The sequence below is a fragment of the Gloeophyllum trabeum genome (assembly GCF_000344685.1).
Source record: "Gloeophyllum trabeum ATCC 11539 unplaced genomic scaffold GLOTRscaffold_00001, whole genome shotgun sequence".
Lineage (NCBI taxonomy): Eukaryota > Fungi > Basidiomycota > Agaricomycetes > Gloeophyllales > Gloeophyllaceae > Gloeophyllum > Gloeophyllum trabeum.
Window position 1 is genome coordinate 3,506,424 of NW_006920410.1, and position 27,357 is coordinate 3,533,780.

The 27,357-nt window shown below is 53.9% G+C and overlaps 10 protein-coding genes across 10 annotated transcripts; 5 read left to right on the plus strand and 5 right to left on the minus strand.

Moving 5' to 3' along the window:
- Positions 1-122: 122 nt before the first annotated feature.
- Positions 123-2,051, plus strand: GLOTRDRAFT_69422 (DAO-domain-containing protein; the record flags this gene model as incomplete). Its single annotated transcript, XM_007863203.1, has 4 exons — positions 123-522; positions 577-878; positions 1,044-1,158; positions 1,217-2,051. Exons 1-4 carry the CDS (start codon positions 194-196, stop codon positions 2,049-2,051), a joined length of 1,581 nt encoding a protein of 526 aa, XP_007861394.1. The 5' UTR covers positions 123-193.
- Positions 1,405-4,648, minus strand: GLOTRDRAFT_113593 (amidase). The gene is made up of 12 exons (XM_007863204.1): positions 4,600-4,648; positions 4,484-4,542; positions 4,139-4,432; positions 3,925-4,084; positions 3,754-3,866; positions 3,549-3,691; positions 3,119-3,492; positions 3,017-3,063; positions 2,795-2,968; positions 2,578-2,729; positions 2,379-2,521; positions 1,405-2,319 (listed from the first exon to the last, which is right to left on the minus strand). Exons 3-12 carry the CDS (start codon positions 4,430-4,432, stop codon positions 2,183-2,185), a joined length of 1,737 nt encoding a protein of 578 aa, XP_007861395.1. The 5' UTR covers positions 4,484-4,542; positions 4,600-4,648; the 3' UTR covers positions 1,405-2,182.
- Positions 4,649-5,899: 1,251 nt separating this feature from the next.
- Positions 5,900-8,703, plus strand: GLOTRDRAFT_135699 (uncharacterized protein; the record flags this gene model as incomplete). The annotated part of the gene is made up of 3 exons (XM_007863205.1): positions 5,900-8,021; positions 8,078-8,633; positions 8,685-8,703. 3 exons carry the CDS (start codon positions 5,900-5,902, stop codon positions 8,701-8,703), a joined length of 2,697 nt encoding a protein of 898 aa, XP_007861396.1.
- A 1,241-nt stretch (positions 8,704-9,944) lies between these two features.
- On the minus strand, positions 9,945-16,010 carry GLOTRDRAFT_30111 (beta and beta-prime subunits of DNA dependent RNA-polymerase; the record flags this gene model as incomplete). Its single annotated transcript, XM_007861983.1, has 12 exons — positions 9,945-13,424; positions 13,475-13,535; positions 13,585-13,632; positions 13,683-13,704; positions 13,753-13,832; positions 13,888-14,065; positions 14,121-14,367; positions 14,413-14,718; positions 14,795-15,040; positions 15,551-15,621; positions 15,676-15,874; positions 15,924-16,010. The coding sequence occupies 12 exons, from the start codon at positions 16,008-16,010 to the stop codon at positions 9,945-9,947; spliced, it is 5,025 nt and encodes a 1,674-aa protein (XP_007860174.1).
- Positions 16,011-16,529: 519 nt separating this feature from the next.
- GLOTRDRAFT_53974 (ubiquitin binding protein) lies at positions 16,530-19,124 on the plus strand (the record flags this gene model as incomplete). The annotated part of the gene is made up of 6 exons (XM_007862240.1): positions 16,530-16,584; positions 16,651-16,817; positions 16,872-17,091; positions 17,139-17,409; positions 17,463-18,046; positions 18,101-19,124. The coding sequence occupies 6 exons, from the start codon at positions 16,530-16,532 to the stop codon at positions 19,036-19,038; spliced, it is 2,235 nt and encodes a 744-aa protein (XP_007860431.1). The 3' UTR covers positions 19,039-19,124.
- Positions 19,125-19,150: 26 nt separating this feature from the next.
- Positions 19,151-20,835, minus strand: GLOTRDRAFT_135702 (uncharacterized protein; the record flags this gene model as incomplete). The annotated part of the gene is made up of 6 exons (XM_007863206.1): positions 19,151-19,369; positions 19,438-20,086; positions 20,147-20,410; positions 20,463-20,575; positions 20,636-20,715; positions 20,774-20,835. The coding sequence occupies 6 exons, from the start codon at positions 20,833-20,835 to the stop codon at positions 19,173-19,175; spliced, it is 1,365 nt and encodes a 454-aa protein (XP_007861397.1). The 3' UTR covers positions 19,151-19,172.
- A 128-nt stretch (positions 20,836-20,963) lies between these two features.
- Positions 20,964-21,685, plus strand: GLOTRDRAFT_29854 (uncharacterized protein; the record flags this gene model as incomplete). The annotated part of the gene is made up of 3 exons (XM_007861962.1): positions 20,964-21,109; positions 21,217-21,338; positions 21,399-21,685. The coding sequence occupies 3 exons, from the start codon at positions 20,964-20,966 to the stop codon at positions 21,683-21,685; spliced, it is 555 nt and encodes a 184-aa protein (XP_007860153.1).
- Positions 21,686-21,762: 77 nt separating this feature from the next.
- On the minus strand, positions 21,763-22,858 carry GLOTRDRAFT_32105 (uncharacterized protein; the record flags this gene model as incomplete). The annotated part of the gene is made up of 3 exons (XM_007862099.1): positions 21,763-21,945; positions 22,003-22,680; positions 22,721-22,858. 3 exons carry the CDS (start codon positions 22,856-22,858, stop codon positions 21,763-21,765), a joined length of 999 nt encoding a protein of 332 aa, XP_007860290.1.
- A 170-nt stretch (positions 22,859-23,028) lies between these two features.
- GLOTRDRAFT_69441 (ArfGap-domain-containing protein) lies at positions 23,029-24,458 on the plus strand (the record flags this gene model as incomplete). Its single annotated transcript, XM_007863207.1, has 5 exons — positions 23,029-23,141; positions 23,190-23,214; positions 23,274-23,382; positions 23,437-23,516; positions 23,570-24,458. Exons 1-5 carry the CDS (start codon positions 23,039-23,041, stop codon positions 24,456-24,458), a joined length of 1,206 nt encoding a protein of 401 aa, XP_007861398.1. The 5' UTR covers positions 23,029-23,038.
- GLOTRDRAFT_53987 (uncharacterized protein) lies at positions 24,127-27,319 on the minus strand. The gene is made up of 15 exons (XM_007862241.1): positions 27,102-27,319; positions 26,991-27,048; positions 26,796-26,941; positions 26,660-26,739; positions 26,594-26,613; positions 26,405-26,536; positions 26,192-26,349; positions 26,048-26,141; positions 25,970-26,000; positions 25,836-25,914; positions 25,517-25,776; positions 25,290-25,459; positions 25,066-25,240; positions 24,669-25,012; positions 24,127-24,613 (listed from the first exon to the last, which is right to left on the minus strand). Exons 1-15 carry the CDS (start codon positions 27,257-27,259, stop codon positions 24,596-24,598), a joined length of 1,923 nt encoding a protein of 640 aa, XP_007860432.1. The 5' UTR covers positions 27,260-27,319; the 3' UTR covers positions 24,127-24,595.
- Positions 27,320-27,357: the final 38 nt, after the last annotated feature.

The following is a 27,357-nucleotide window of genomic DNA, read 5'->3' on the forward strand; positions in this document are numbered from 1 at the left end:
AATAGCTCAGCTTCCTCCGTGATCCACCGAATATGCAAAGCCGAGATCTCTCTTCCTTGTCTCACAGCGCATACGCACGACTGCCGCGCCTGCTCGAGAAAGTCTTCCTGGATCTCCCATGACCGGGGGCAAATTCACCTAAAGTCTGTCGACATCCACTCACAGTTATACGTCGAAGCCGCCGTGGAGAACGATGGGCCATACCGTTTCCAAACTTCGCTTGGCCTGGAAAGAGTTGGTCCGGCTGGTACACATCTATGACGATGTCTACAAGCGCCTACAGGCCTCTCCAGGCGTGCCGGATACCTCAAACCCGACAACACGGTCATTTTGGACAGTCCCCGAATCACCTATCTCAACACACATTCTGAAAGAGTTGCCTGAATATGCCGACATTGTAATCGTGGGTTCTGGGATTACCGGAACATCCGTGGCATACAACGTCTTGGACTTTGTGCCCACAGGTTCCTTGACGATTGTCATGCTGGAAGCACGAGAAGCGTGCTCCGGAGCTACTGCAAGGTAGGTCAGCCGTGGTAGTACGAGGTGTTCGTTGGCTAAACAATTGTCATTTAGAAATGGAGGACATATCAATCCACCCCTATGGCATGATTACGCTGACCTCAAAGAGGTATACGGCGAGAAGGAGGCAAAGACTATCATGCAGTTTCGTCTAGCTCATCTCCGGGAAATGATGAGTGTTGCCGCCAGCGAATCCATCGCGGGCCATTGCCAGATCAGAGAGGTTGAGACTGTCGACGTCTACTTTGACGACGCACGCTTCGGAGCGGCGAAGGAAGCATTCAAGTTGTGGCAAACCGATATGTCAGCGGACAATGATTCTTTCTATCCAGTTGAGAAGGAGAATGCTATCAAGGTACGGAGATCCTCTTCCGCTTCATCGACCAGTATCATGGGATCAAGGTGGCACGGAATACTTCGGCGGCTCTATGCTGATGAGGTGTTCCTTGCGTATCTTAATGACCCGTGATAGTTCTCGCATCTACCCGAGCTCTAAGACAGCCTTTTCAATGGTTCGCAGAACTTCGGACTAGCCAACGAAGTCGCGGGCTGCATCATTGGTGCCGCAGGAGCCGTACATCCCTACCGCTTCGTCACGTCCATTCTATCAAATCTCCTGAAGCGTCACCCTGACCAGTAAGCTGAGAACGGGTTTTATAGCATTGGCCTCGTCATTGAGAACAGGTCCGTCTAGCTTCTTCTTGTCGACCCACACACCTTGTACAGACGTCCATACCTCCGCCCGTGGTTACACCGTTGTTACCCCGCGGGGCATGATTACGACACCACACGTAGTTCACGCGACAAACGGATGGGCGTCTCATCTCCTGGAGCCTTTGCGTGCCAAAATTGTGCCCATCCGAGGTAACATGACAGCTCAGCGGCCAGGGCAGTCTCTCGCTCGGTCCACCCGAGATGGGTACCGCGCACACATCTTCTATCGGGACCAAGGATATGACTATCTTACCCAGCTACCGGACGGAGAACACGAACTGATGTTTGGTGGGGGCTTTGCACAGGCTAATAAGAATGGTCTGTCAGAGATAGCAGACATGGACGACGGGTCATTAAATTGGGGCATTACAAACAACCTCGGAGGCGCGCTGCCGCTCTACTTCGGCCCATCGAACTGGGGCGCAGAAGCCGTTCCATCCAAATCATCCGATCGCGATGAAGTGGACTGGCCCCAAGGTAGAATGAAAGCGTTCTGGACGGGTATTCTGGGTATCTCCGTCGACGGGAGGCCTTGGGTGGGGCGTCTCCCTCCCAGATCGACAGGCCGGCGTCGTCCTCTCCCGTTGCCTGACAAAAGTCGACTTACCTCTGTCCCCTCCGAATGGATATCCGCTGGTTATAGTGGTGAAGGTATGCCTCATGCTTGGATGAGTGGGAAGGGCCTCGCATATATGGTGCTGGGCGTTGAGAAGGAAACTTGCCTTTCTGAGTGGTTCCCGCAGAGCTTCATAGTTTCTGAACAACGTCGAAGGAAAGCGAAAGTGGAGGACCTTCTTGATAGATTCCGTAAGTAGAGAGGGTACGCAGTGTTCTATTACATAGCCACCGCAGGACTGTACCACTGGTATTCATTTCATCAATTGCACTTATTGGTTTATGCTGTACTCATACAACTGCTTCACTTCTTTCTCTATAAATTGTATGACTATTCCCGTGCTGCCGCTCTGTACTTCCCTAGTGCGTTATCCAATATTTCTGTCATGGCAATGACGGCCTCCTCCTCCAAGGTCCGGCCAATCAGTTGCAGTCCAACGGGAGCACCGTGGAAGAGCTTTGGGTCATCTGCAAACACCATCATCAGGGCGAGGTTAATGGATCAGCGGAATGGACCAAGCACGTACACAACTTATAGTTGGCTTCGTCATGGTGATTGTAGAATTCGTGAGGGGGAACAGGTCTGTCCAGCTCCTCGTCGACGAAAGTCACAGGGACAACAGACGTAGCGTAGTCCATCGCATTACAGAAGGTCGTATAAAAATAGTCGCTGAGTCCAGCAAGGCGGTCAATGATTTTCGCAGAGGTAGTGCAAGCAGCACGTACTTGTTTAGGCCGTGAGGGGGTGCAACGTAGGGAGCTGCCGGCGATATTATGGCGTCCACGGGTCTGCCAGTACCAGTTTGGTTTGCAGTAGCTTGCCAGTGGTCCAGCTGCGCCTTCCGTAGCGACCTCTTCTCCTTGTGCAGTTGCCACAGCTATCGAACAGGCCCACCGACTCGTCAGTGGATGTGTCAAGCACAGAAGCGGAGAATTTGGTCACCTCCCAAGCCGTCAGCATCTTCTTCTCGGGGCCGAGGACGGTCTGCACGAGCGGCTCGTCTAGCGCTAGATCGTGCTTGTTGGTGTCGGGGCTCATGGTTTGAATAACGGGCTCGCCCGACTCCTCACATACAACGTGGAAGTCATGCCCCCCGTCTGCGGCGTATATGCTCTCCTGGAATCCCATAAGGCACTCGCGCGGAAGGGGGTACCGGGTACCTACCGCGTTTCTGAATATCTCCAACATCTGGTATGGCTGCCAGTCGATGACTATCCAACTAGGGTTCAGATGGCCATGCTGTACTATTTCCGGTCAGACACCTACCTTTATGTCCAGCATCCTCAAGCGCAGCCTTGCACATCCGCATGGCACGCCAGAGCGGAGGGTGAGGTTTCAACAGGCCGTTGTCCCACATGATAGCAAAAGAAAGCTGTCCCCCTCCACCATGTTCGCTGAGGGCATACTCCTTGTCTGACCATTCTTTGCGGACAGCCAGCGGGTCCTTATTCCACGGCTTAGAATCGAGTACCGCCTTCATGAAGAGTTTCACACCGGACACCGCGTTGGTCATGGGCCCTGGGACAGACGAAATGGATTCCTGGCCTTCCTGCGAGTTCACCGCCCCCGCGTACGGCAGACGCTCGTACGAGGGGCGGAGGGTGTACAAGCCACAGAACGCGCTGGGTATCCGGACTGAGCTGCATCCAAGTTGCCCGTTAGATGTGAAAACCCGAGATGGGTGACAGCGTCTCACCCCCCGATGTCTGTACCAATACCGAGAGGACTCCCTTTCATGGCGACGAGTGCACCCTCGCCACCGGAAGAGCCGCCGCAGGTCAGGTAGCGGTTCCATGGATTTGTCGTCCGCCCGAAGACGTGATTGAATGTCTCGCCCCACTATCGCGTGGAAAGGATGCAGCGTAATCAACGGTGGAGCTAAAGATTGATGATATACTTACATTCAAAGTCTGGCAGACGTTAGTTCGGACGAACGGAACGGCGCCACACTCGTATAGGATCTGCGTAAGGACCGAGTCCGAGTCGGCATATTTACCAATCCATGAGGCATAGCCTAAGCCACTCGGCACATCCGTTAGACGCGGAACGCCACAAGAAATAACCAGACAGACCCATGGTCGTTTCTAGGCCTTTGATCTTGAACTGGTCTTTGAGGGAGATGGGGAGGCCATGGAGGGGCCCCATGACTTTGCCGGTGACTTTGAGGTGGTCATCGACTTCCTGTGCACGCTGCAGCGCTCGCTCGACGAATATTTCCGTTAGACAGTTGGTCTAACCGAGAAGAAGTCAGCAACGGTAAGGAGGGAAACCGAACCCAGCGCTGACAAGTTGCTGTGCGATGATGGCCCGCTTGTAGAATGCGGTGGTCACTTCGACGGAGGACCATTGGCCGGAGGCCAGCTTGCTCAGGAGAGCGCCGACGTCGGTGGTGTCAGTGATCTCAATCTCGCGCGGCGTTAGCAGCCCGCACTTGTATGGGACGTCCAGAACATTCAGGACGTCGTCGGGGGGCGTTTCAATGAGCCATGCGCGTGGAATGGCCTCCTGTTGTTGCTGCTTCTTAGCTTTGCACCGGGCCCGCCAATCGGGAGCGGCGGGGGTCACGGAATCCGAAGCCATCTGGACACGATCAGTCTAATGATGCTGCGAGCCTCTCGCCCTCCGACCGACCTCGACGGTAATCGCAGATCTGACTGTGTTTTACTTCAGAAATGACCAGGAAATGACGTCTGGTTTGTACGGCTCAACATTTGCTAAATGTCGATTGATGTCTGGAAATTTCTTACGGTTGTCTTCCGCACGTTTGGCATGCGTTGTAGGTCCGGATTCAGTTTCTTCAGTCTGCAGAGTGCGCACCCGGCAGGTACGCGGTATTTCTGACGAACGGATGGAAGCTCACGGTCGGAGTTCTGGTGGTTAACAGGGGCGGGTTTCATTGAACCTAAAGCATTATTCGGGTTACCCCTTACAGGATGCCTTTTCCATGTCGTCTATAATTGCCCGTGTGGTCCCGGGCCTTTGTAGCGAGCTGACGGAGATTTCGGAGGACCAGAAAGGGAAGGTCTACAAGTAAGGCTCTGCTCACAATTGATGACTCCGGATAGATGACTGGGGAGTCAGTCTCCTAGTCCAGGTCTGTCGTGCGCAAGGCGAAAGCAATGCTCACGTATCAAGTCCCTGGGTTCGCCTGGCAGAATCGTTTTTACAAACACTTGCCAGGAAAGGGGGTCTGTATACATCTGAAGATGATATAAATACTGCGAACTCTGCGCCGGCAAGCCGAGAAGGCAGTCATCTGTCTGTAGACCTCTTCGCTGTTGATTGCCATGTACCCAATGTTGCTGAATGAGGCTAGCGCGGCCGTCCCAACAGTTGGGAGGGCCCGAGTCGTCTCAGATCCCAGACGTGCACGGGAAACACTCACAGGCGGGGTACTTATCCTGTAGATATCAGTGCATAAACGCGTGACAATGGAGCCGACGGGCGTGGGGGGAGGGGACTGTAATTGTAATTGTCGACAACGCAGCTGCACTCACCGCCCGCCGTTTGTGTTGCAAGGCGTACCGACCTTGCACGTTGAGCGCTGCACCATTGACCGCCGTCCCAGCCGTCTACAACGTTCCAGAGACAAAAGCAAAGATAATCAGATTCGGACGAAAACATAACAAAAAGGGCGAAAAGGAAAAGCGCAATCGGATTTGTTTGGTGTTATTTCGCCCATCAGCGGTTGCCGGGCGTCGACTGGAGTGACCGTGTCGCTCCATCGTTCACTCGCTCGTCGTCGTCGCCGTCGTCGACAAGCCTTCTCTCTCCGTCTTTCAGACTACGGCCCCGAGCAGCTTTCGTACTTTTCTTTCTCTTCCAACTACTTTTCTCTCGCTTCGTTCGTTCAACCGGTCAGTATCTCCCCTTCTCTAGCCTGCTGCGCGTCTCAACAAGCTTCTGCTTTCCGTCTGTTCTCGTCTCGGCGCTGGACGTGTCGTCGACGCTGCTTTCCACATTAGATTCAAGTGCGCTTAGCTGCTCGTGGCGCAGTCAATGGCCGTTCTCGCTCCCCAAGATTGGCACCTTCCGAGAGATATCGCAATGGACGTGCCCTCCCCGAATTCTTCAAATCCGTCGGTTCCCCGCCAGCAACCGTCTCCTGCAGGCGATCGGTCCAACTCATCATCTTCAATGTCGCCGCCACCGCAGCAACAACAACAGCCATATCCGTACCCGGTCCAGCAGCAACAGCAGGCTGGATGGACACCCTCCCAACCGTTTTATCCTTCGTTTTATCAAAATCACCAGCAGCCTTACCCGGTCCACCCTGCGCAGGGCCAGATGCCTCCGCAGGGTCCATACTTTGACCCCGCTGCCAATGCTCAGTTCGCCCAGTGGGCTTATCAACAGATGATGTACAACGCTCAGCAGCCGCATCATTACATGCCCTCTTCCATGCCTGGTCAGGGACGAGGCAGGTCTGCTAGCGCAAGTTCGCCCGGAGACTATTTCGCGCAGGGCCAGATAGCCGGCTTTAGTCAGTTCCCGAGCGGTACCCCGACTGCTCATCCATCGCAGTTGCCTCCCAACCAGTTTAATCCGGGGGCCCAGCAGAGGAATGGGGGTAGCCCTTCTGGTGACTATGCTGGCTTCCATCCCTACCGCCGGCCTGCCAACCGTCAAGGTTCTCATTCGAGTCAGGATCCGGAATGGCGACCACCAGGGGCTGCAGGGCCGTTCCAGCCGCCCTACGCACGCGCAGACGCGTCAGGTTCGTCTTCCTCGGTCAATTCTACGTCTTCGAGTGGCGGCTCCCGGCAGAGGACGAGCAGTTTGCAGGGACAGTCAAATAATCCTGGACAATCCAATAGTGCCGGATCGTCTGGTAGCACGCGCAGCCGTAACCCGCCACAGCAAGCACCTCCGTCTAGCAACACCAACGGACATGGAAGGTCGAGCAGTACGAATGCTTCTCCTGCTCCTGCCACGTCGTCCAGCAGTGCTTCCCCATCAAGGCCTCATCCTCATACCCGTAATCTTTCGACCTCGTCTTCCTCGTCTTCTGCTTCTCGCACTCAAGTCACATCGCCGTCTTCTACATCTACTACTAGCGGCACTGCGAGCCCCCACGGAAGTGCGACAGCGCGGCCGATGAAACCATCGCCGCTGTCGCAAGGGAACTTCACTGCAGCGGAAAAACGTATGTCTCGCGATGACAGCGATTTGAGCGCAATGCTCGACCCTGTGCCAGGCCTCTCGGAACGCAGAGGAGGTATCAAAGGCCGTTTGCGCAGGGCACTGTCCTTGAATGCGACCCAGACACTGCGCGAGGAGGACGAAGATGAGCACGCGAGCGGTCCGTCTACTCGGAAGGCTGAAGCTCGCAGTAAGAGCGACTCCGGGCCGAGCAATGGTATCGCCGGCGATGCCAGCGACACTGCTTCCAACGCGACTGTGCAGACCAAGAAAAAGCGATTCGTCTTCAATTCCCGGTTTAACCGCTCGACTGATAACATATCTATCTCCTCCGTCTCGTCTTCTGCCTCCGTTATGATACGCAAGATTGGTTCTCTTGGAAAGCTTGCTAGACGTAACTCCCTTGCTGGTATTACGTCGATCTTCAAAGATAAGAAGGATAAGGAGGAGGCAGAGGAGTCTGGGAAGAAGGGTAAAAAGAAGAAAGGCAAGAGCGAGGTATCTGAACCGAGTGTGTCGCATGCCACGGCGGAATTCGATAGAGGTGAATGGGACGGCGCCGACCTCAGTGGGTTGAGTCCTGCTGCTAGGTTGGCGCGACAGCATACTCTGAAGAGCAATGCGGAAGCAGCTGCGAGGGCCAAGGCCCAGCAGGAAGCTGTTGCGAAGGGTCAGAACAACGAACTCCCGACGACATGGGAGAAGAATACGACTAACCGGGACCACCTTCCCGCAGGTACTGTGGCGGTCGGCGAGGATGGCACGAGGTACATGGGTGACGACGATGACTCTGGGAGTGAGGATGGTACGTATGATGATCAACATGGACGACCGCATTACGGTGGTGAAGGCTGGGACGATGGCCAGAACTGGGGTGAGGAAGAGGAAGATGAAGACGTTACCATCAGAATGGGCCTGGAAAGCACGGCGCTCGATGATGATTACGATGGAGAGGTCGAGCCTTGGGCAACCAATGTTCGGAGGAGTGTTGAGAAGGCACGCAAGCCTGCCAAAGGTATCCTGAAAAGTGCGTGATCGTACTCGTCGTTAAGAAAACAATGCTGATCTCAATATCTTTTCAAGAAGATGCCAATTATTCTCAAGATGCCTATCTTGACCAGCCCCCTCCGTCTATTCCCCGCGCTCGTTCTAACTCGTACAATTCTCATCCAGCCTCTTCATCGGAGCTGGGTCCTCTTGCGCGGATTCCATCTCCCGACCCAGATCATATCGATGGCCTGCACCGACACGGTTCCCAGTCTTCTCACCACTCGCCCGCAGCTGATAGTTCTACGCATCCGTTATTCGAAGCAGGTGCTAAGAAAGAAGCGGCAGAGTCCAGCGGTTCGCATGAGAAGGGTCTTTTCAATCACTCCAATTCATCAGCACCAGCATTGTCGACCGTCTTCTCCAATGGGCCCCCTACATTACAACATCGGTCTGCAACTGCTCCAGCGAAGCGACTCGCATTTGCGTCGAATCTGTCGGTATACGACACGTTCGCGCCCTCTGTTTACGACCGACGAAGCGAGCCCGCGACATGGAGTAGATTGACTCCGGCGTTGGCTCAGCGCATAAAGGAGGAGCTCAACTCCTACAAAATGGAGGAGATGGAGGTGCATGCCGCCAGCCGAATCCAGTGCGTACTTCTTCATTATGCGTAAGAGTCATTCTAACAGCCCTTCCATAGCACTCAATTCTTCGTCTGATCGTTCTGAGGCCATAGAATGTTCTCCGTCTGGGTCACTGCCCGGCCGCATGATTCCAAGAACATTGTTACTTCACTCGCCATCTATCTTCTGCTGAGGTCTCATTTACATACATCGTCCTCCTTGTTTCGTCATCCTCGCCGCTAGCAAATGCTCACGTCTTCCCGTACGCCCGGATCCAACATTCAATGTGTTCAGTTTCATTTCAATCTATACCCTCACGTGTAATACTACCGACGCACGGTGTCCTCTTCATCCGTTCCTAGCTATATATATGTACGCTGTGTCGTACGTTGCCCATCTCACTCTTTTCTGAAGCTACCATCTTGGACGGACTTTCAAGTGGGTAATGTGTCGACGACTAACGTCTATGTCTAGTATATTATGTTTTGACTGGCTTCCTCACGTAGTATTACCCATCCACTCCTTTAGATCTTAGTTTCCCAGTATTTGTGATAGGGCTGCTCAGTAATACGATAGGCCTTATTATCGCCACTCGTGTTGTGGACCAAGCTCAGGTGTGGTGCGACGTGATCAGCGACAGATGGATGCGTATGTATTATTCTACATGGTTGTGTGTGATGTACCTAGATATATGAATGCAGGTAGAAAAGACGCTGATGCAACAGGTGCTACCGTCAAGTAGCGAGGTGGTTAGAGCAATGGAACAAATCAAGACCTAGTCCCAGGATGGAGATGTACTGTATGAGTGGTTCCGGTTACTTGAACCATTCTCCTGCGCAGGACTACTGGGAGACCACTGCGGAGAAGTGGGACTGTACGCTGGTGACGCAGGAGCTGCAAGACAATCGAATTCAACACGTATCCAAACCGATCCCAATTTACACTTACAGTATGTGGGCGCTGCGGAAAGCATGACATATCAGCAATTGATTGTAGGGAGTAGGTAAGGTAAGAGAAGACTCACAAGCTGGTGAATACGCTGGCGAGGTGGGTGCTGCGAGGAATGGATGAGTCCCCTGAAGTAGAACGCGAAAGGCAACTCACAGTATTTGGGAGAAGTGACATGAGCGGGCGATGTTGGAGAATACTTCGGCGACGCCGGTGACATCTGCGCGGGCGCTGGACAATTGTGAGTTAGCAAACAGTCGCACCTGCGGTAGAATATACTCACAAGCTGAAGAAAGGACAAGCGCAGGTAGGATAAGCGGATCAGATCATCCAATATGATAAGAAGGGCGACTTACTGGGCGAATCTGCAATAATGGAGACCAGGTCAGTCAAGCAGTCAACATGGCAAGAGACACTAAACACGTACATCTCGGAGAAGCGGGGCTGAATGACGGGCTGGTAGGGGAGTAGCGTGGCGAAGTCGGACTGAACGATGGGGATTGCGGACTGTACCGCGGAGAGGTAGGAGAAAACGAAGGAGAAGTTGGCGAGTATCGCGGACTTGTAGGCGAGTACCCCGGCGAAGTAAGATTGAGAGCCGGCGAGGTAGGAGAATACGTGGGGGAGGTAGGCCCACGTCCGCGATCGTAGAACGGCGAGGTCGCATACGGCGATGTAGCGAACGGCGAGGTGGCTCCTCCGAAAGGAGACGGAGGAACATAGGGAGACGTAGGAGAGTACATGCTTGGCGAACTGGGGCTGTATCCGCCAGGACCACCGGGCGACATCCCTCCGGCGCCGATAGGACTCTGGCCGAAACCAAGGTAAGAGAAATTAGCGGCGTCCTCACCGCTATTGACAGCGAGCGGCGAGAACGCAGCAGATTCCGCTTTGAATGCACCCTCGTGGTTCCACATTGGGGAATTGCTGTCGTACGGAGTCATCGCCACTTGGCCTGGTGTCATACCTCCATCGACCTGTGCGGCAAGCATGTTCTGCACAGGTAAGCGGTGATCGACAATGACATCCTTCAGCATGTCAATATCCAACGCAACATCGAAAGCGCCTGTGCCCATAGGAGCCATCTGCCCGAACATGACGTTCTCCGCAATACCATGACAATCATCCTTCTCCCCTACCGCAGCTGCCTCCATCAGGATCTCCACAGTCTCTTCGAAGGAGCAGCGCATCAGAGCACCAGTATCTGCACGGTTTATACCGTGACGAGTGATAGCCATGAGCGTTCCACGGTGAGTCATGAGGTCGCAGAGTAGCGCCAAGTGCCTGTAGTTGACATACGACCCATCGAATTCGATGACACCGCGCAATTCCTTCATGATAGCAGCACGGGCGGCCTCGATACCCAAGACATTGAAGATCTCGACGCAACTATTGGAGTATGTGCGCTGGAAATCGACCCCGTCCACGCACATGACTGTTTTCAGATTGACGCCATCCGTTTCAAGCACCCACTCCTTCTCTTGCTTTGCTTCGATACTGCCTTCCTCGTTGATGACGACCTTGTCGTGCTCCAGCAAGAAGACGCGTTCGATGTCTTTCACGCCGCGCAAGCTGACGGAGTTCAGCATCGTGTTCTCGAGCTGCCGGAGGAATATATCTTCTTCGATGGTTCCCAAACCATCCTCGTCCTTGTCGGCGCCGCCAAGCACACGACAGCGGATGATCAGTTTATCGGAGTTGTCTTCACTCCAGATAACGAAGAGGTCCGTCTTGAAGCTCTCCGCTATTCTCCCGGCAACGTAAGGCATAGTCAGTTTACGATCGATCATCTTCGCTCGGTCCAGTTCGAGACGCAGCAACCAGGGCGACTGCAAATGCAACTTGGACTCGATTTCCTCGTCAGGGATAGCGAAGAAAGATTCCACGAAAACACGGTCCTCCTCGATAATGGTCGAGCTGGGATCTGGATCATACCAAATCTCAACAGCAGCGGTGACCGTACGCAGGGAAGTGTACGCAAGCTCTTGTTGTACGTTCTTCGCTTTGTACCTATCCGCGGCGATTTCGGGCTCCAGATAGACGGTCAAAGAGGGCGTCTTGATATTAGTCGCAACATTGATGATCTCCTTGAGACGAGGAACACCGAGTGTGACGTTCTTGCTGGACACACCAGCATAGTGGAAGGTGTTCAATGTCATCTGTGTTGCGGGTTCTCCGATGGACTGAGCTGCTAAGGTGCCGCACATCTCACCCGGGTGCACGATAGATTGATTGAACTTCGTCTCAACCTCTCCCAGTACCCAATCGAAAGCTTCCCTAGTGAGATGGAACTCCTCCAAGACACGTCTTGTCGCGAACGTGGCGCGCAAGTGCATGCGGAAAGTCAAGGTTGCATTTTTCTGTGCTTCCTTGCTCAAAGGATCGTCGCCTCGGACGACGACAAGCCTTTCGATGAGCGCTTTGACAGCATCGACAATGTATGCGGGCTCCAAGTCGCTCGGCTTCCTTCGGTCAATGTGGAAAATCTGCGTAGCATTCTGCACGATACGGTGGAGATTCACAGGGAGATAATGAGGGTTGCCTGGATCCGTTCGAGGGAAAATGAAGTGCCTCAGCAGCCGGCGGTCGTCGACTAGTTGGCGATATTCCTCGTCCAGCTTCGACTGCAACTCCAGGGAGCTATCATCGATTCCAACTTGAAGAACCCCAGGCAGGAAACCGCCTTGAGGGTCGGTTACATCAACACGATACTTATGCTCAAACACTCGATCGTTCAGCGCGAACGTCTCGATATTCTGTCGTTCGATAAAGGCACCATCCATACCATCTTCGCCGTATACGAATTGGATGAGATCGCCCAAGGAGTTCCTGACCGTTCCGTCGTAGCATACCATCACGTCTTCGAGCGCCTTGACCAGCCGCCGTTGAATATAACCCGTCTCCGCAGTCTTGACAGCCGTATCAATGAGACCCTCCCGTCCTGCCATAGCGTGGAAGAAGAACTCTTGGGGGGTCAGACCCCTCAAGTACGAATTCTCCACGAATCCACGCGCCTCCGGACTATAATCATCCTTTGTGAAGTGAGGAAGTGTCCTATGGCGGAAGCCGAAGGGGATTCGCCGGCCCTCCACACTCTGCTGCCCCACACATACCGACATCTGGGAGATATTGATGAACGAACCCTTCGAACCGGCGACCACCATCTGCTTAACATTGTTATCCTCCTTCAGACTTTTCTGAGCGTACTGCCCCGACTGGTCGCGGGCCAAGTTTAACTCTCGCTCGACTTGACTCTCGAAGGACTCGCGGATGGTCATACCCGGCGCCGCCTTCAGTCGGTCGTGAGTAGCGTCGTCAATCACTTTCGCGACGTTCGCTTTGCGCTCGGCTATCTTCTGGGTGATATTCGCCATGGTCTGCTTATCTGCAATCGTGTCGCCGATACCGATACTGAAACCATTGTGGAAGAGCCAGTAATTGACCACCATCTGCAGACCGGTGAAAAGCTGCCGAGTCGCTGTAGGGCCCTTCTCTCGGAACACCACATGAACTAGACCGCCGGACGTTGCGCCAACAGTCTTTTTGTCCACGATGCCAAAGATGATCTCCCCGTTTTCGATCATCATACCGTCATCGAATACGGGATTCGACGACTTCGGATCGGGCGAACGGTACATGTTGGTACCACGAGGTATTGTCATACTGAGGATTTGCTTCCCGGTCCATAGCGGCTTGGGCTTCAAAATAGCTGGAGTGGGGACGGTGCCATCCCACTCGGGAACCCACAGGAGTATATTTTGGACTTGCGTCCAGTCTAAAAACGTATCTCGGAGGGTGAATTTGCGGATACCGCAGAGTGTATCCTGGACAATCCCCATGACAGGTTTGTTGGCTTGGGGCGAGATGATCTGATAGCAAACAGTCGGCAAATATGTTCAAAGACGGTTTAAATACGTACTTGTCGCGGCACCCACGCAATTTGGCTAAGCTCTGCTCGAGTCTCCTCACTCTGGGGTATGCTGAAGGGAGCTCATCGTCGAGATCAAGCAGGAAAATGGCGTTACTTACTGCATGTTCATCTCGTCCCCGTCGAAGTCGGCGTTATACGGAGGAGTTCTACAGATAGTTAAGTGTGTAAACAAGATGCATTCCTCAATCAGACTTACACCGAGAGGTTCAGACGGAAAGCTACAGAAAGTTACTACGGAGCACTAGAGAAAAATTGAGCAGACTTACTGGAATACGGCATCAACTTCACGCGATGGCTCATCATACTCATCTTGTGCAAACTAGGCTGACGATTGAAGAGCACGAAGCTATAGGTAAATGCTGGTGAGCCACATGCCGCAGGCGCCATGATAATATACCTACTCTCCATCCTTCAGATGCCGTTCAACAATCCATCCGTATTGTAAGAACGCATCCGCACGCTTGTTATATCGAAGATCGATCCGCTCTCCTGTGTCTCTCACAACGTACCGGGCCCCGGGATACACCGTTGGACCATTACGAACCAACTCCTGGAGGTAGGCGATGTTATACGGCGTGACTGCGTCCAGACTGATGAGTGCACGAACGGCAGAGACCGGCAGCGAAACACTGACCTCGTTCAGGATAGGTCAGATTCATAGCTATACTTCGTGGTACACCGACTTCGTCCAACTCAAGGTTCGGATCCCCAGTAATGACCGTACGGGCAGAGAAATCGACACGTTTACCCATCAAGTTGCCACGCAGGCGGCCTTCTTTGCCCTTTAACCGTGCTCGAATCGCCTTTACAGGACGACCTGACTTCTGCAAGGCTTGAGGAATGCCAGCAATGTCATTGTCCATGTATGTCGCGACATGGAACTACGACAGGTCAGCTACGTCATTGTAACGACATCATCGTCCTACCTGCAATAGCTGCTCGAACTCTGTGATGACATGGGCGGGAGCACCTTCTTGCTCGCACCTGCGGACATTGGCGGACGCTTTGATGATTTCACCCAACTTGTAAGTTAAATCATCCTCGCTCCGCATGGTACCACCGTCAACGGCTATACTTGGCCGTACAGGCGGGGGCGGCACAGGCATGACGGTCAGAATCATCCACTCCGGCCTGGCGTATTCGTCCGAGAGCCCGAGCAGATTCAAGTCAGAATCTGACATCTTCTTGAAGGTCGTGTACACCTCGGATGCAGGAAAGAGCCTCTTATCGGGCTGCAGCGACTTCATATCCTATAGAGCAGTTGAAAATTAGTGTCTGTCTACGATAACGCGCAGCGCCCGAACGAACCTCATCTTCATCTTTGGACTTCTTGTATTGTAGGTACAATTTCAGGCCCTCTTTGCGGATTAAAGGTTGCTGATGACCGCATCCCCCGTGCCCCTTCTTGGGTTCGTCCGCCTCCCCAGCTTCGCCCTCTTCTTTAGGCTCGTCAGCCTCGCAAATCATCTTGCCTTTGCAATGGGACCACACAACAGCCATGCGAGCTTTAGGGTCGCGCACATGACGGATTTTGTCCGCAAAATTGGGGTCCGACTTCGTGCCAGCACATGTAATGCACGATCAGGAAAAAAGTTGTCGGTCGGACATGCAAGTTAAGATGTTAGCATATGAATATACTCGAGATAACGGTGTGGTATATCATAAGAATAGTAGTAAACAAGGGCGGCATTCGACATCGGCTCTTTAGTGCTGAGCAAACACAGACCCTCTGTGATGAATCCAGAGGTAACATATCTGCTCAAGCCCAATGCAAGCACACTGAGATTCGACACAGCTGACATGCGAGCATGGGTTCCACACTCCTCGCTCAGCCTCCCTTTTCACCGCACTCCGCGCGTCCAACCAATACCGGGCGTATGCAATGGTCAACGCGGCGATCAAGCGATCGAAAACGCGCGTCAACCCCGCCGCGGGTGGAAGAACGCCCCGCTGAAAGCAGGGAGCTACGCGGAGTGGGTTTGGGGTTCTCCAAAGCGGAGAGAGCCCCCAGAAAATTGGATGGTGGGGTGCGAAACGAGTCCGAGATCAGGAGACACCACTCACAATGTCAGCTTTCAGTCTCCCGCAATTCACGCATATACACTCCAGTATCTTTTTCACTTTCACAATAAAACCTGTTCCGATCCCTTAGACGACCCGGAAGAATATGCAGTAGAAGGGACGCTCACCAGGATGGAATACGGGCCTCGCCAACTCGATATGGCCAAAATGACCTGGACACTCTGACATCCCCTCACCGCACGTCTGACACTTAAAATTGCGGTCAATGGTGCCCATCCGCGGATCCATCAATCCACCCTGTTTGGGCTTGTGTGTGGTTTCATCCATCACCTCAGGATGTTCGATTTTCGCGACGGAGTATGCTTTCTGTCATACAGTCAGGAGCATGGATCACTGTGTGGGCTGAAGTACTCACTATCTCTTCGGGAGAGAGAATGCCAAACTGCACCTCCTTCACCTTGCGGATGGGAGCCGCCGAAAAAGCAAACTGGTGGCCTAGCATGATTGCAATACCAGAGCTTCAAGGAAAAGGGTGGAAGCGAGGAAGCGACTAATAAGGAGTAGAAAATAGGGCAAGAAAGTCCGCAAGCAGGATTAAATTACGCAAAACCAGAGGAGGAGGTATGTCGTTGATATTTTCTCGAGCGCTCAGAAGTAGCCCCACGATTCAGCCAGCCACGCAAGCAACGAGAAATTTGACCAGACAAGGGTACGCCGCGACCGAGAACAAGCCCGAGACAGCCAGCAAGCAGAGTACGAAATGTGTGCGTGTCTTCCGCGAAGATCTATGCAGAAACCGAGGAAGACGACGACAACGACGAGGCGGTCGTTGAACAAGGAGTGGCCTTGTTTGACTCCCGCGGGCCCGCATTGTTTGGTTCGGAGTCTGAAACGCGCCTGCTTACGGACGCTGACGCGCAGCTACTAGTACTACAGCTCCTCACTGTTCTCCAGTTTCTTCGAGTTACAGCTCGACATCCTCGTTAGTATATTCAGCAGTTGGGACGTATAGAGTGCAGGCATGTCGGGTCTTACAAGTTGGCTCTGGGGGACGTCGCAGGTAGACGAGGCTGTTGGTACGCCTGCGGTTTCTCAGGCTTGCCGTGCGTAGCAGCTAACCTCGGTTCGTTCGCATCCAATAGACAAGGCGACCTCAGAGTTGCTCCCTACGGGCTCGGAAGACATTGCTCTCAATCTCGAAATATGCGATCAAATAAGGTCAAAGTCCGTACAGCCTAAGGATGCCATGAAGGCTCTCAAGAGGCGTCTGAATCATAAGAATCCGAATGTACAGCTCTTGGCTCTCGGGGTCAGCGTATTTGCACCTTCACATTCATTCGCGGTTTACTGATGTCTAGGTTAGTTGACGGACGTGTGTATCAAGAATGGGGGTGATCACTTTCTCGTGGAGATAGCCTCCAGAGAGTTCATGGACAACCTCGTGTCGATCCTGAAGATGCCTGCACTGAACCACGAGGTCAAGAATATGATCCTCCGCTTAATACAGAACTGGTCGATTGCATTCGAGGGTAGGCCCGCTCTCAGCTACGTCGGACAGGTATACAAGGATCTACAACGTGAAGGTGCGTCTCAGATAGTTCGTGGACTTGCCGGCACTAAACGTATCCAGGATTCAACTTCCCGCCCAAGGACCCGGCAGTAACCACCTCAGCGATCATCGATACGCAGACCGCGCCCGAATGGATTGATTCAGACGTCTGTCTTCGATGTCGGACGCCTTTCTCATTCACTAATCGTAAACACCATTGCCGCAACTGTGGTCAAGTCTTTGACCAAGCATGTTCCTCGAAGACGATGCCTCTTCCTCACTTCGGGATAACACAGGAGGTGAGGGTTTGCGATGGATGCTACAACAAGTTGCAGAAGAACCGAGATAGGCCGTAAGCCCCGTTTCTCCATTCCGTTCATCTCAGTCGTTCTGATTTCTCTGCAGAGCGGACAGCAAAACCCATCGCCATTCCTCGTCTCGCCACAGGAGCACTCGGGAGTTCGAGGACGCGGAGTTACAGCGTGCAATCCAACTCTCGTTGCAGGAAGTCGGAGCTGCGGGTGGACACCGACCGGGATATGTGCCTTCACAACCTTCTGGGCCGGCATGGCAGCCATCTTCGCCTCCTTTGGTGGAAAGGCCCGGAACCTCGGCATCCAAGGTCGCAGACGAGGATGATGATCTTGATCTCAAGGCTGCTATCGAAGCGAGCCTGCGAGAAGCTCAAGCCCCCAAACCGAGCGCGCCGGTAGTAGTTTCGGAGCCTCTCACTCCTTCATACGAATACACCACCTCCTGTGCTTCTACTTCTACGTCACGACCCGCCTACGAACCTCTGCCAAATTACGACCTTGAGCCTTTGGAATCTGATGCAATACTTACTTTCAACCAAACTATGGAGCAGGTACAAACTCATGGGGGCGGTCGTGATATATCTCGATTCCCGGCTGTGAACGGACTCTACGAGAAGGCTAGCGGGTTAAGGCCGAAACTGGTTCAGAGCCTCGATGACACAGTCAAACGAGAACGTAGGTGATATTCGTTTCGGATGATTTCTATCTTGATCTGAATATGAAACGAAGAAATGCTAACGGAGATGCACGAGAAATTGTCGGAGGCCGTCAAGTTATACGACCAGGTCCTCACTCAGCAAGTCTCTCATCCACCATGGCGAGCATCGCCGGCCGCGGTACCCACCCAGGCAACGCCTGTATCTGTACCTTACGTTCAGGCAACTCCCACGGGTCCCACGGAATCTTATGGTCAATGGCGGGCCTCCCAACAGGCCCAGCCGATGTCCCCGGTATATCAGCAGGCACCCCAATTGACATACACCCCAGCAGTACCAGCTGGATACGAAGCTCCTAGCAAGTCGTACGCGCCTCCCGCTGCTTGGGGACAGTCCACGCCAGCATCTGCTATGTGTCCGCCCCCCATTTCTGCTCCGCAACTTGCTCAGGCTCCGCCCGAAGCAAGCGGCCAGCAGCAGTGGCAGCAGTACGATCCACGAGTGCAGCAACCACCGGCTCAGCATCAACAATACGCCCCTCCAGAGCCGAATGGCATGCCTGCCTATGGTCAGAATATTCCTTCCTCCTCTGAACCATCTGCTCCATCGTTCGACCTCACACCGAAGCCTTCTCCCATGGCCCTCCCTCAGTCACCACCTCCGCAGGCCCAATCACCCTTCACTGTCAGATCGCCGCCGCCTCCGTCTTCTGTCTACTCTCAATCACCACCTGCACCGTCACTATCACGGCATAATACTTTTGCTGCCTCCACTGTACCACCACTTCCTCCGACCATGAACTCATCAGTTTCACGACACCATACGGTACACTCGCAATCGTTTGCTCCACAGATGCCTCAGCAGCAGTATCAACAGCACCAGCACCATGCATCCCTCCCGAGCTTCCCTGTCGCTCCGACTGCACCGCCCGCTATGCCGTCGTACGGCCCTCCAATTCCGGCTGGCTTAGAGCAGGAGGAGAGGAAGGAGGCACTGTTGATTGATTTATGAGTCTGAGGATTTACCTTCTTTTGTCCGCACCTGTGTCTTGCATGTACGTAGTCTTATTATGCGACAATCATCGTTTTACATGCGTTACGAGATGTACATGGTATGGTTCGTTGTCTATTGCTCGCTGACGCGAATCATTGCCCCATCGCTGTATCTTCAGTTTCTGACATTTTACTTACGTAGCAACCCAAAGAAGGATTCCATATGTATTCGTGGTTCAAGACACCACTCAGGATCTGGTAAGCCCGTGCATCAGCATACGGAACGCCTGTCCTTGGGTCGAGATACGGTGCAGATAGCCCTGTGATTGGACACTTCATTACAGGTCGGCCTGTGCAGGCAGTCGGTCAAGTAAATACCGTAAGTGAGACGTGTAAGCTCGAAGAACTGCGAACGCACTCAGTGGTCGCCCCTTCCCGACGAATACTTTCACGTCATCCCAGTCAACATGATCACCGAACATGGCTTCCATGGTCTCCCGCCAGGTAGGCCTAGCAGCATCCTCAGACTGGTCTATCTCCTGGATAACATAATTCTTCGTGACTTTCTCCACTTTCTCAATCACGGGGAGCGGCTGCGGGGGTTGGTATGGAACATAGTAGTTTTGCGGGTAACCGGGTGGTACTGCTGGGTATAGGGCTGGCTGCTGGCTGCTCAGTCCTGAAGACGGGCCTGCTTGGGGTTGATTCGGGAGAGGAGGCGGCCACGTCTGCCACGACCCGCCGCTCGGTGGATTATAGGGATACTGGGCCGCCGTCGACGTGCTTGCATCCGACGGCATAGCGTAGTAGTACACTGACGCAGGAGGCGGTGGAGGCGCAGGCTGGGGCACCTCGACTTTGACCTCCTCGCCTTTGCTGATCCAGCGAAGCAAGGGTCCCTGTATCGATGCGCGAACCACTCGCGCGCGTTTGCGTTTCTCCTCTTCCCGCGAGAGGTATTCGCGGTGCTCGGTGACGTTACCTTCTTCCATGTCCAGCGCGCGGGCGATGAGCTCATCCTGTGTATATGCACGTACTTGGACTTTGGCTTTCTTTGTGATGGATGCCTATGTAGAGCAGGGGTTCGAGCTACTAGTTTAGCCGCACTGGACGGAGCGGTTACGCACCCTCTTTTCTTCGGCGTCCTTGATGCGGTTGGCAGTGACCGTGCGATTGAGCATTGTGTGGGTCCTCGAGCTCCTCCGCTGGGCACTGTCCATTACTTCACCTGTCTCGGCGTCTACTGCTAAGCCCAGGGACACCCGCCTCTTCGGCTTAAGGGTCTTCGATTCATTTGTACCAGCATTGGATGCCTGCAGTTGCGGATTGAACGTCACTCTTTGGCGGGCGTTCGCGTTCGCAACGGCTCTATCCACTCGGGTCCGGGCTGCCTATCCCTTTCCATGACTGGTGGAAACCTTCCTTGTACGAAAGAAACACTACCTTTCGTTCGCGTCTGTCTTCGTCTTGGACCGCTTTCTCCACAGCTTCCGGGGCCTCTTGGGCAGCTTCTTCATCTGTGCTTTCGAAGTCGGACTCAAATACATCATCCTCATCTTATAGTGCCTTGAAATCAGAAATTTATCTATTACAATACTAGAGGACGACGTATCTACCCTTCTTTAACTCGAAGTCTTTATCTTCCTCTGCTTCCTGAGGCTCGTCCGCGGCTATCTCAGCCAAGGCGGCTTCCATGCTAACACCATTATCTTTCAGTAAGGAACGAGTCAACGGACGTTCACTGTAAGCCTAACCGGTTTCCCGCCGTGCTCCTGCGGGAGCGGCGCCGCACCAAGGAGTCATCCTCGTCTGCCATAGTCGTCCAGTTCAGAGACGAGATACGAAGACGCGTGACCGACCGCGTCCTGCGATCCAAGCGTGACCTGTGACGAATATTTCCCGCCGACGGGACTTAGTTTGCCTCCCGAGTCCTCGTCTGCGTCCATGCCTCGCAAACCCAAAACCATTCCCGGGCCTTCGCGCCTCTCCAAGATCCTCGAGCAGCTGCGCAAGCCTCCCGTACCCGCTCTTGCCAATGTTCGCGGTCTAACGCTCACCTACGCCCTGCGGAATGACGACTTTGGCGCTCGGTACGTCGCTGGCAGCTGCTTTCCCGTTCATTTGTTCACGCTGGGCTCATCGAAGCTTTGATATGATCACTTCGTCGCATGTGTGAATGGTGCCCCTGAAAATGCAGCCATTTCGTAAAGGAGAGCTTGCCTCGAATACGTTATGCTAACCCGGCCATGGACATCAAGGTCAACAAGTTGCCCAAGGGACCGGAGGACAAGTGGGAACCGACAATGGAGCTCCAACTTCGTGAGTATCATGTGTCTGCCCTGGCAAGGTGGCGTAATCCTTATGCATGCGTTACGCCAGGAGGCGGCCAGACCAAGACGCTGAACCTCGCAGGCAAATGGTCAACGTCCATCTTCGAAGAGTTGATGAACACCGCCGGCGGAGAGTCTTGGGAAGAGTGGAAGAAGGAGAGACAGGCAAAGGGTCTGCCTATCATCGAGGGCTTGGAGGCTGCTAAGTTCCAGGAGAAGATGCGCGAGCAGAGGTTATCTGAGCAACCGACGAGGCCGAGGAAGGCCAAGTCAGAGGAGGTGGACCCCCTTGCGAATTTGCAGACCAAGACGGGTGCGGCGGCTATCTTACCTTGAATTGCAGTTTGTTACTATATCATTTTCTAATGCTCCTAAGGACGGTGATACAAAAACACCTTTATGTCCGGCGTACACTAACTGCTCAGCCAAGTAGCAACCCATACAATCATCCCCAGCCCAAATATTAGAGCAGCGAGATCATCCAGAAATGCGCCCCCTATCTGCATATATTTCATCCCAGTAAGTATCACTGAGGGTAGCGGCTTAGGCAGCTGCGGTAGTGCCAAAGATAACAGCATTGGTGGCTGGATAGTGTCCTACATCACCCAACAAGTCAATACCCTACTCAGCTTGATTGTGTCGATTGCCCTTACCAAACCAGAAAATACTCGATACGAGTGCAGCACAACCTGCAATGTTGTGAATGCCCAGAAGAACGGCACGAATTGTACGGCTGCAGATCCCACTTTCGCGTTCCTCCAGGCCAGATCCGCCCAGCGCTGCCATAGGTTCCCCGAGACAGCAGAGGCAGTGGGTTGTGTCATATACGCGCCAGGCTCTTTCCAGAACACATAGTACGCGAGCAGGAACCACGTAGCGAGGACGTGAATGAGAGGCATGAATTTCTTGAGCCTTGACTGTGGTTTGGGCGGCGCCTGCGGAGGGGGCTGGAATGCAGCGCCGGGCATGGCGAACGGATTGGGGACAGCACCCTGCCCACCTGCTTGCGGGTTCATTTGCGTTAGGGCAGACATCATGGCTGCTAGCGGGTCCTCAGGTTGAGCGGCAGAACTGCCTGGTGAGGCTATGGACGGTGGTGGTCGGGACTGGTTGGAAGGATCCATAGATCCAAGGCCAGCACCCATGAGTGCCTGCATAAATTGCATTTGCTGCTCCTGGGACCATACTGAAGGGTCTGACGGCGGACTGGACGCGGAGGAAGACGGCGTGCGGTGGGACGCGGCGGGTCTTGAACTCGGAATCGGCGGCGGGAGATTTGAGTCCTCGCCGACAAAGTTTCTGAGGTTGTCAGTCGGGTTCAGTAACGATTTCTCTGCATCGCAAGTTGTACTTCAGCCGGACATAGCGTACTGAGGATAACGTACCTTCAGGCCTGTATACAGGCGAATCCTCCCCCCTCGCCGTGGTCGTAAGTTTCGCGAGACGGTCGGTACCCCGCTCACTCAGAGCCTTCCTCCGCGCTGCAGCCCTTGCTGCTGCAGTAGACATTACTGGTCGTCGTGAAAGCGAGGCGTGAACCAAGTGTACTTTGTACGCTTGTCGGAAGGTCGTCGGGGCAAGCCACGACGCGCCTCGTCAGTGGTGGCGCGAATAACGCGTGCAGCACTTTCGCACACTTATTACATACGTTCCGTGCCTTCATCCTCCTGCTTTCTATCGATTGCTATCATGTCGCGCCAGGACAAGGCGACCACCGAGAGACACGCTAGAACGCTCCGCGAGCTCCTGAAGCGTCCCGAAAACAAAGTCTGTGCTGACTGCAAGCGGAACGGTGAGATGTTGGTCCAGGGGATGCGCGAACTTTGCTGACGGTCCTCAGATCCTCGCTGGGCTTCATGGAATATGTGCGTTCTGTCAGGCAGTCATAGCCGCTGGATATGAACTGACTAGAGTCCCATGCTAGTGGCGTCTTCCTGTGCATTAGATGCTCGGGTATCCATCGATCCATGGGCACGCATATCTCGAGGGTGAAGTCCGTCGACCTGGACATATGGACCCCCGAGCAAATGGCCGTGAGTCATGTTTACTGTATTGCAGAGTCCAGCCGCTAAGTGCTTCCCCTCTAGTCCGTACAAAAATGGGGAAATCGCCGAGCCAATGCATACTGGGAAGCCCATCTCAAGGCAGGACATGTTCCCCCCGATCAGTATGTCCCCGACCAGTCGCAATGGCTACTCCACTGACTTGCATCATTTTTAGTAAAATAGAGTCCTTCATCCGCTCAAAGTACGAAACGCGCCGATGGGCCATGGATGGGCCTCTACCCGCTGATCCCTCCGTCCTCGATAACGGCGCAGAAGTTGCACCTGCTGCCCCAGCATCACCGCCCCCAGCCATGTCCGCGCCATCCCACTCTTCCCGACCTAGCGTTGTACAGGGCGTATCGACCCGACAACCGGCTCCCCCCGTCACGACGCGACAACCTCAGCCGCACCAACTCCTATCCACGACTGTCCAGCAAAGCAAGGCTGCGGCTGCCCAGGTTCAAGCCCCATCACATCAGCAGACTCCTGCTCCGGCTCCCGCTCCAGCGCCTGAGAACGACCTCTTCTCTCTCGATTTCCACTCCCCACCGACACCCTCTAACAACAGCATGTCCCCAACCAGTACTTCCGCTCCTAAGAAAGACGTGAAGCAAGATATCCTGTCTCTATTCTCTGCACCTTCACCTGTTGCCGCGACACCCGTGGCACAGCCGGGCTTTGGCACATTCGGTGTAGCACCTGCGGCTGCTTCGCCCTGGGGCCAGCCTCAAGCCCAGCCGACTCATGCACATACCCAGTCCCAGAGTAGTGTCAGTATGATGGGTACCAACGGCGCCGGGATGTGGGGAGCCAGTTCAGGATGGAGCGCACCCGTCCCCCCGGCTCAGGGTAACTTGTGGTCTAACCCTGCAAGCCAGCCCGCACCAGCAGCTCAGCAAGATTCGTTGTTTGCCATGAATGATGTCTGGAGCTCATCGGCGGCTACTACGGCTCCTGCTGCTGCGAGCAACGATCTCTTTGGCTCGCCGTTCTCGACTACCGCGCCTGCTCAGACTCAGAAGAAGGACGATGTTTTCGGGGACTTGTGGGGCGATTTCAAGTAGGCGAGCAGTAATGATACAGGTACATGATCGACTTCGGTTTGGATTGCAACGTAGATAGGATCTTCCACTTGACACACCTCGCATTATGATACAATACGAACGTCCTGAGCGTTCATGAGGGGAACACATCACAAGGCTTATGCAAGTTCGAGGTCCTATTTCAGGAGGTTCGTTAGCAACCTTGGCATGGCGGTGGATCTTACGCCTCACCTTCGCAATCATTTTACTCGCTAGCGGATGGAACCCATCCTTCGACCTTGCAAACGCGTCCCTAGCCAACTTCTTGTCCACTTTGTACACCGCCTTGTATGTGGGTCTGCAGAACTTCATCCGTCCCTTGATGACCCCGGTCCCGTCCTCACCGTTGACCCACTTGATAGCCGTCTCTGCCCACTCCTTTGCAGCGGCCGATGACGGGTCAAGGAGGGCAACTCCGTAGAATCGGTATCGGATTTCTGCATTGCCTGACGTAGCCAGGCCATACAACTTGCCCAGATGAGCAACATGAGAAGCAGGAAGGGCCGGGTAAGATTGCAGGGTATCAAGGAACAGCACTGTAGCGAGTTACGACATTAGGCTACGAGCTACCTAGGACAGAATGCCGCACCTTTCTGGTTTGAGCTGAACGACTCTATGTCACTCTCTTGGAAGTCGAGGTCTGCTACGTCCTTCACAGAACGCGCCGAGTTCCAGCGTTCGGCCAGAGCGTAAACTCGTTTGGCTAGGGTGGTGTCGTACTCGATTTGTTCAGGGAGAGTAAGACCTTCTCCGTATAGCCATGCCTAGGGAGGTTCAGTCAAAACCGAAGGGAGAGGAAAGCAATAGCCGTACATTCCAGTCCACGCTATCCAATGCTTTTATTTTATCGTCCGCGCCGCGCTTTCGGAAGTAATCGTACAGATGAGCCTTCCATTGATCGCTGGTTATACTCTGACCCTTGAAAGTGTTTACGTAGTCGCTCGCGTAGGGTAAGAAAACGTCGAGGCCACCCAATGTTCTCTCTAAAGCGGTTACAGTCAGTATAGCCATACCCTTCCGCATAGCTAACAATGACGTGCCAAGGTACAGGAGGAAATTTGAACCCTTTTCATAGGGAACTGTGCTGTAGGCATCGTCTGGGTCCTCGCCAACTTCGAGTTCGATGACAAGGCGCTGGTACTTCGGCGTATCCTGGTTTTCTCTCAGCGCGTCACGCAGGGCTTTCGACCCGATGAGGTAGGAGAAACCGCGCTCTGCCTCCGAGTGTAATTTTCCTAGGAGGACCCGCTCCATGTACGTCGTCCATCCCTCGTTCAACCAATAGTGCCATGAGTGTGCACTAGGGGGATGAAGTACGGCATTAGAAACACTCCAAACCGCTGGAGGAATTCTACGCACGTCACAAGGTTCCCGAACCAAGAGTGGGTCAATTCGTGGACGACGACGTCGACGAGAGACCGGTCACCCGCGAGAAGAGCTAAAAAAAGTAACGTCTGTAATCTTACGCATGACAACATACGGTAAGCACTCACTAGGCGTCAGGAATGTCAAACAGGCATTCTCCTGCAGAGAGTGTTAAATACACGATGCGGGTAAGAGCGCACGCTTACCATGCCTCCGAGGGGGAACGAGGGAGGAAGTACCAGAACGTCGTAGACACTGAACAGATACGGCGCGATGACGCTCTCCTCTGTCGCCAAATATCTACTTACGACTGAGCAAATGAAGACAGGAGGATTAGACAAGCCCATTACCTGGTGGTATCCTCCTTGAACTCCCAGTATGCGGCGTCCAGCGTTTCAGGCTCTGCCCAAAGACCACTCTTCCACGTTTTACCTTCCGGCACCTGGAACGCCCGGTAATGGATATTACCACTCGCTATGGCGAGCAGATAGGATGGTATGGAAACGGGCTTCAGGAGACGTGTTGAACACCAAATGCTGACGTAGGGATCTGCGATAGCTTACCTGCTTATATACATATGTTACTACGTCCTTGCCTATGACTTTTCCGTCATGAGGGGGACCTTCTGCTGGGGGAGAGACACGGATCGCGGACATGAGAGCCGGGAGGACGGACGAAACCTGTGCTTCGTAGGTCTACCATGCGTGAATAGGATGAGCGTGGATTGAGTAGGCTAGCTGGGGCCCACGCACAATCTTTAGGGATGGCGTGTCTATTCACGTCAGATACTATTGGTGAAGACATTGCAGTCGACCTACCTTGTAACGGAGCGACGGCGCGAGCTAAGATAGCTTGGCATTGGCTAAAGAGGTAGGGGAACTTTTTCCCTTGTGTCTGCCTTCAGCCATGAATTATGTCAGCTTTGTACGAGAAGAAAAGGAGCTTCTGGTGTACCCCTTCTCGAGCCATTGCAGGGCCGTGCCGCCAGACCCCGTTTCGTATGTAATCTTGGCAGAGACAGTAGACCCAGACTTAAGTCCCGATGGGAGGGGTAAGCTCAGAGCTGAGCCTAGCACTCCATGCTTCTCCCCTAGATCATACTAGGCAAGCTTCAGAACTCAGATCCCCCTGCATTCCTGGCATACCAACCGAAACGGACTTCCCCTCCACCTCGGCGGTCTTGATCGCCAAATCAAAAGTATCAAAGCTGGACGCAGTCCCTCAGTATCACAACCCGTTGTTCGTGGTATGGGTACCTACATGACCTCCTTAACGCCGTCCTCCTTTATCCTCAGGGTATGCGTGGCTGATCCGACGATCTTCTTCGCATCCCAGTCGATCGTCCAGACAAACGCGACGTGCTCGGTCGCGACCTGGAAGTAGTTAGATTGGGTGCTTGTGTCCGGGAGCTGGGCCATCGTAGCGGTTGTAATATCTTCAGCACCGCAGCGGTAACGGGACTCTGAATCCCGATAGGAGCAGAAGCGCGAAGGCAGCTCTCGGACGAGATCATAGC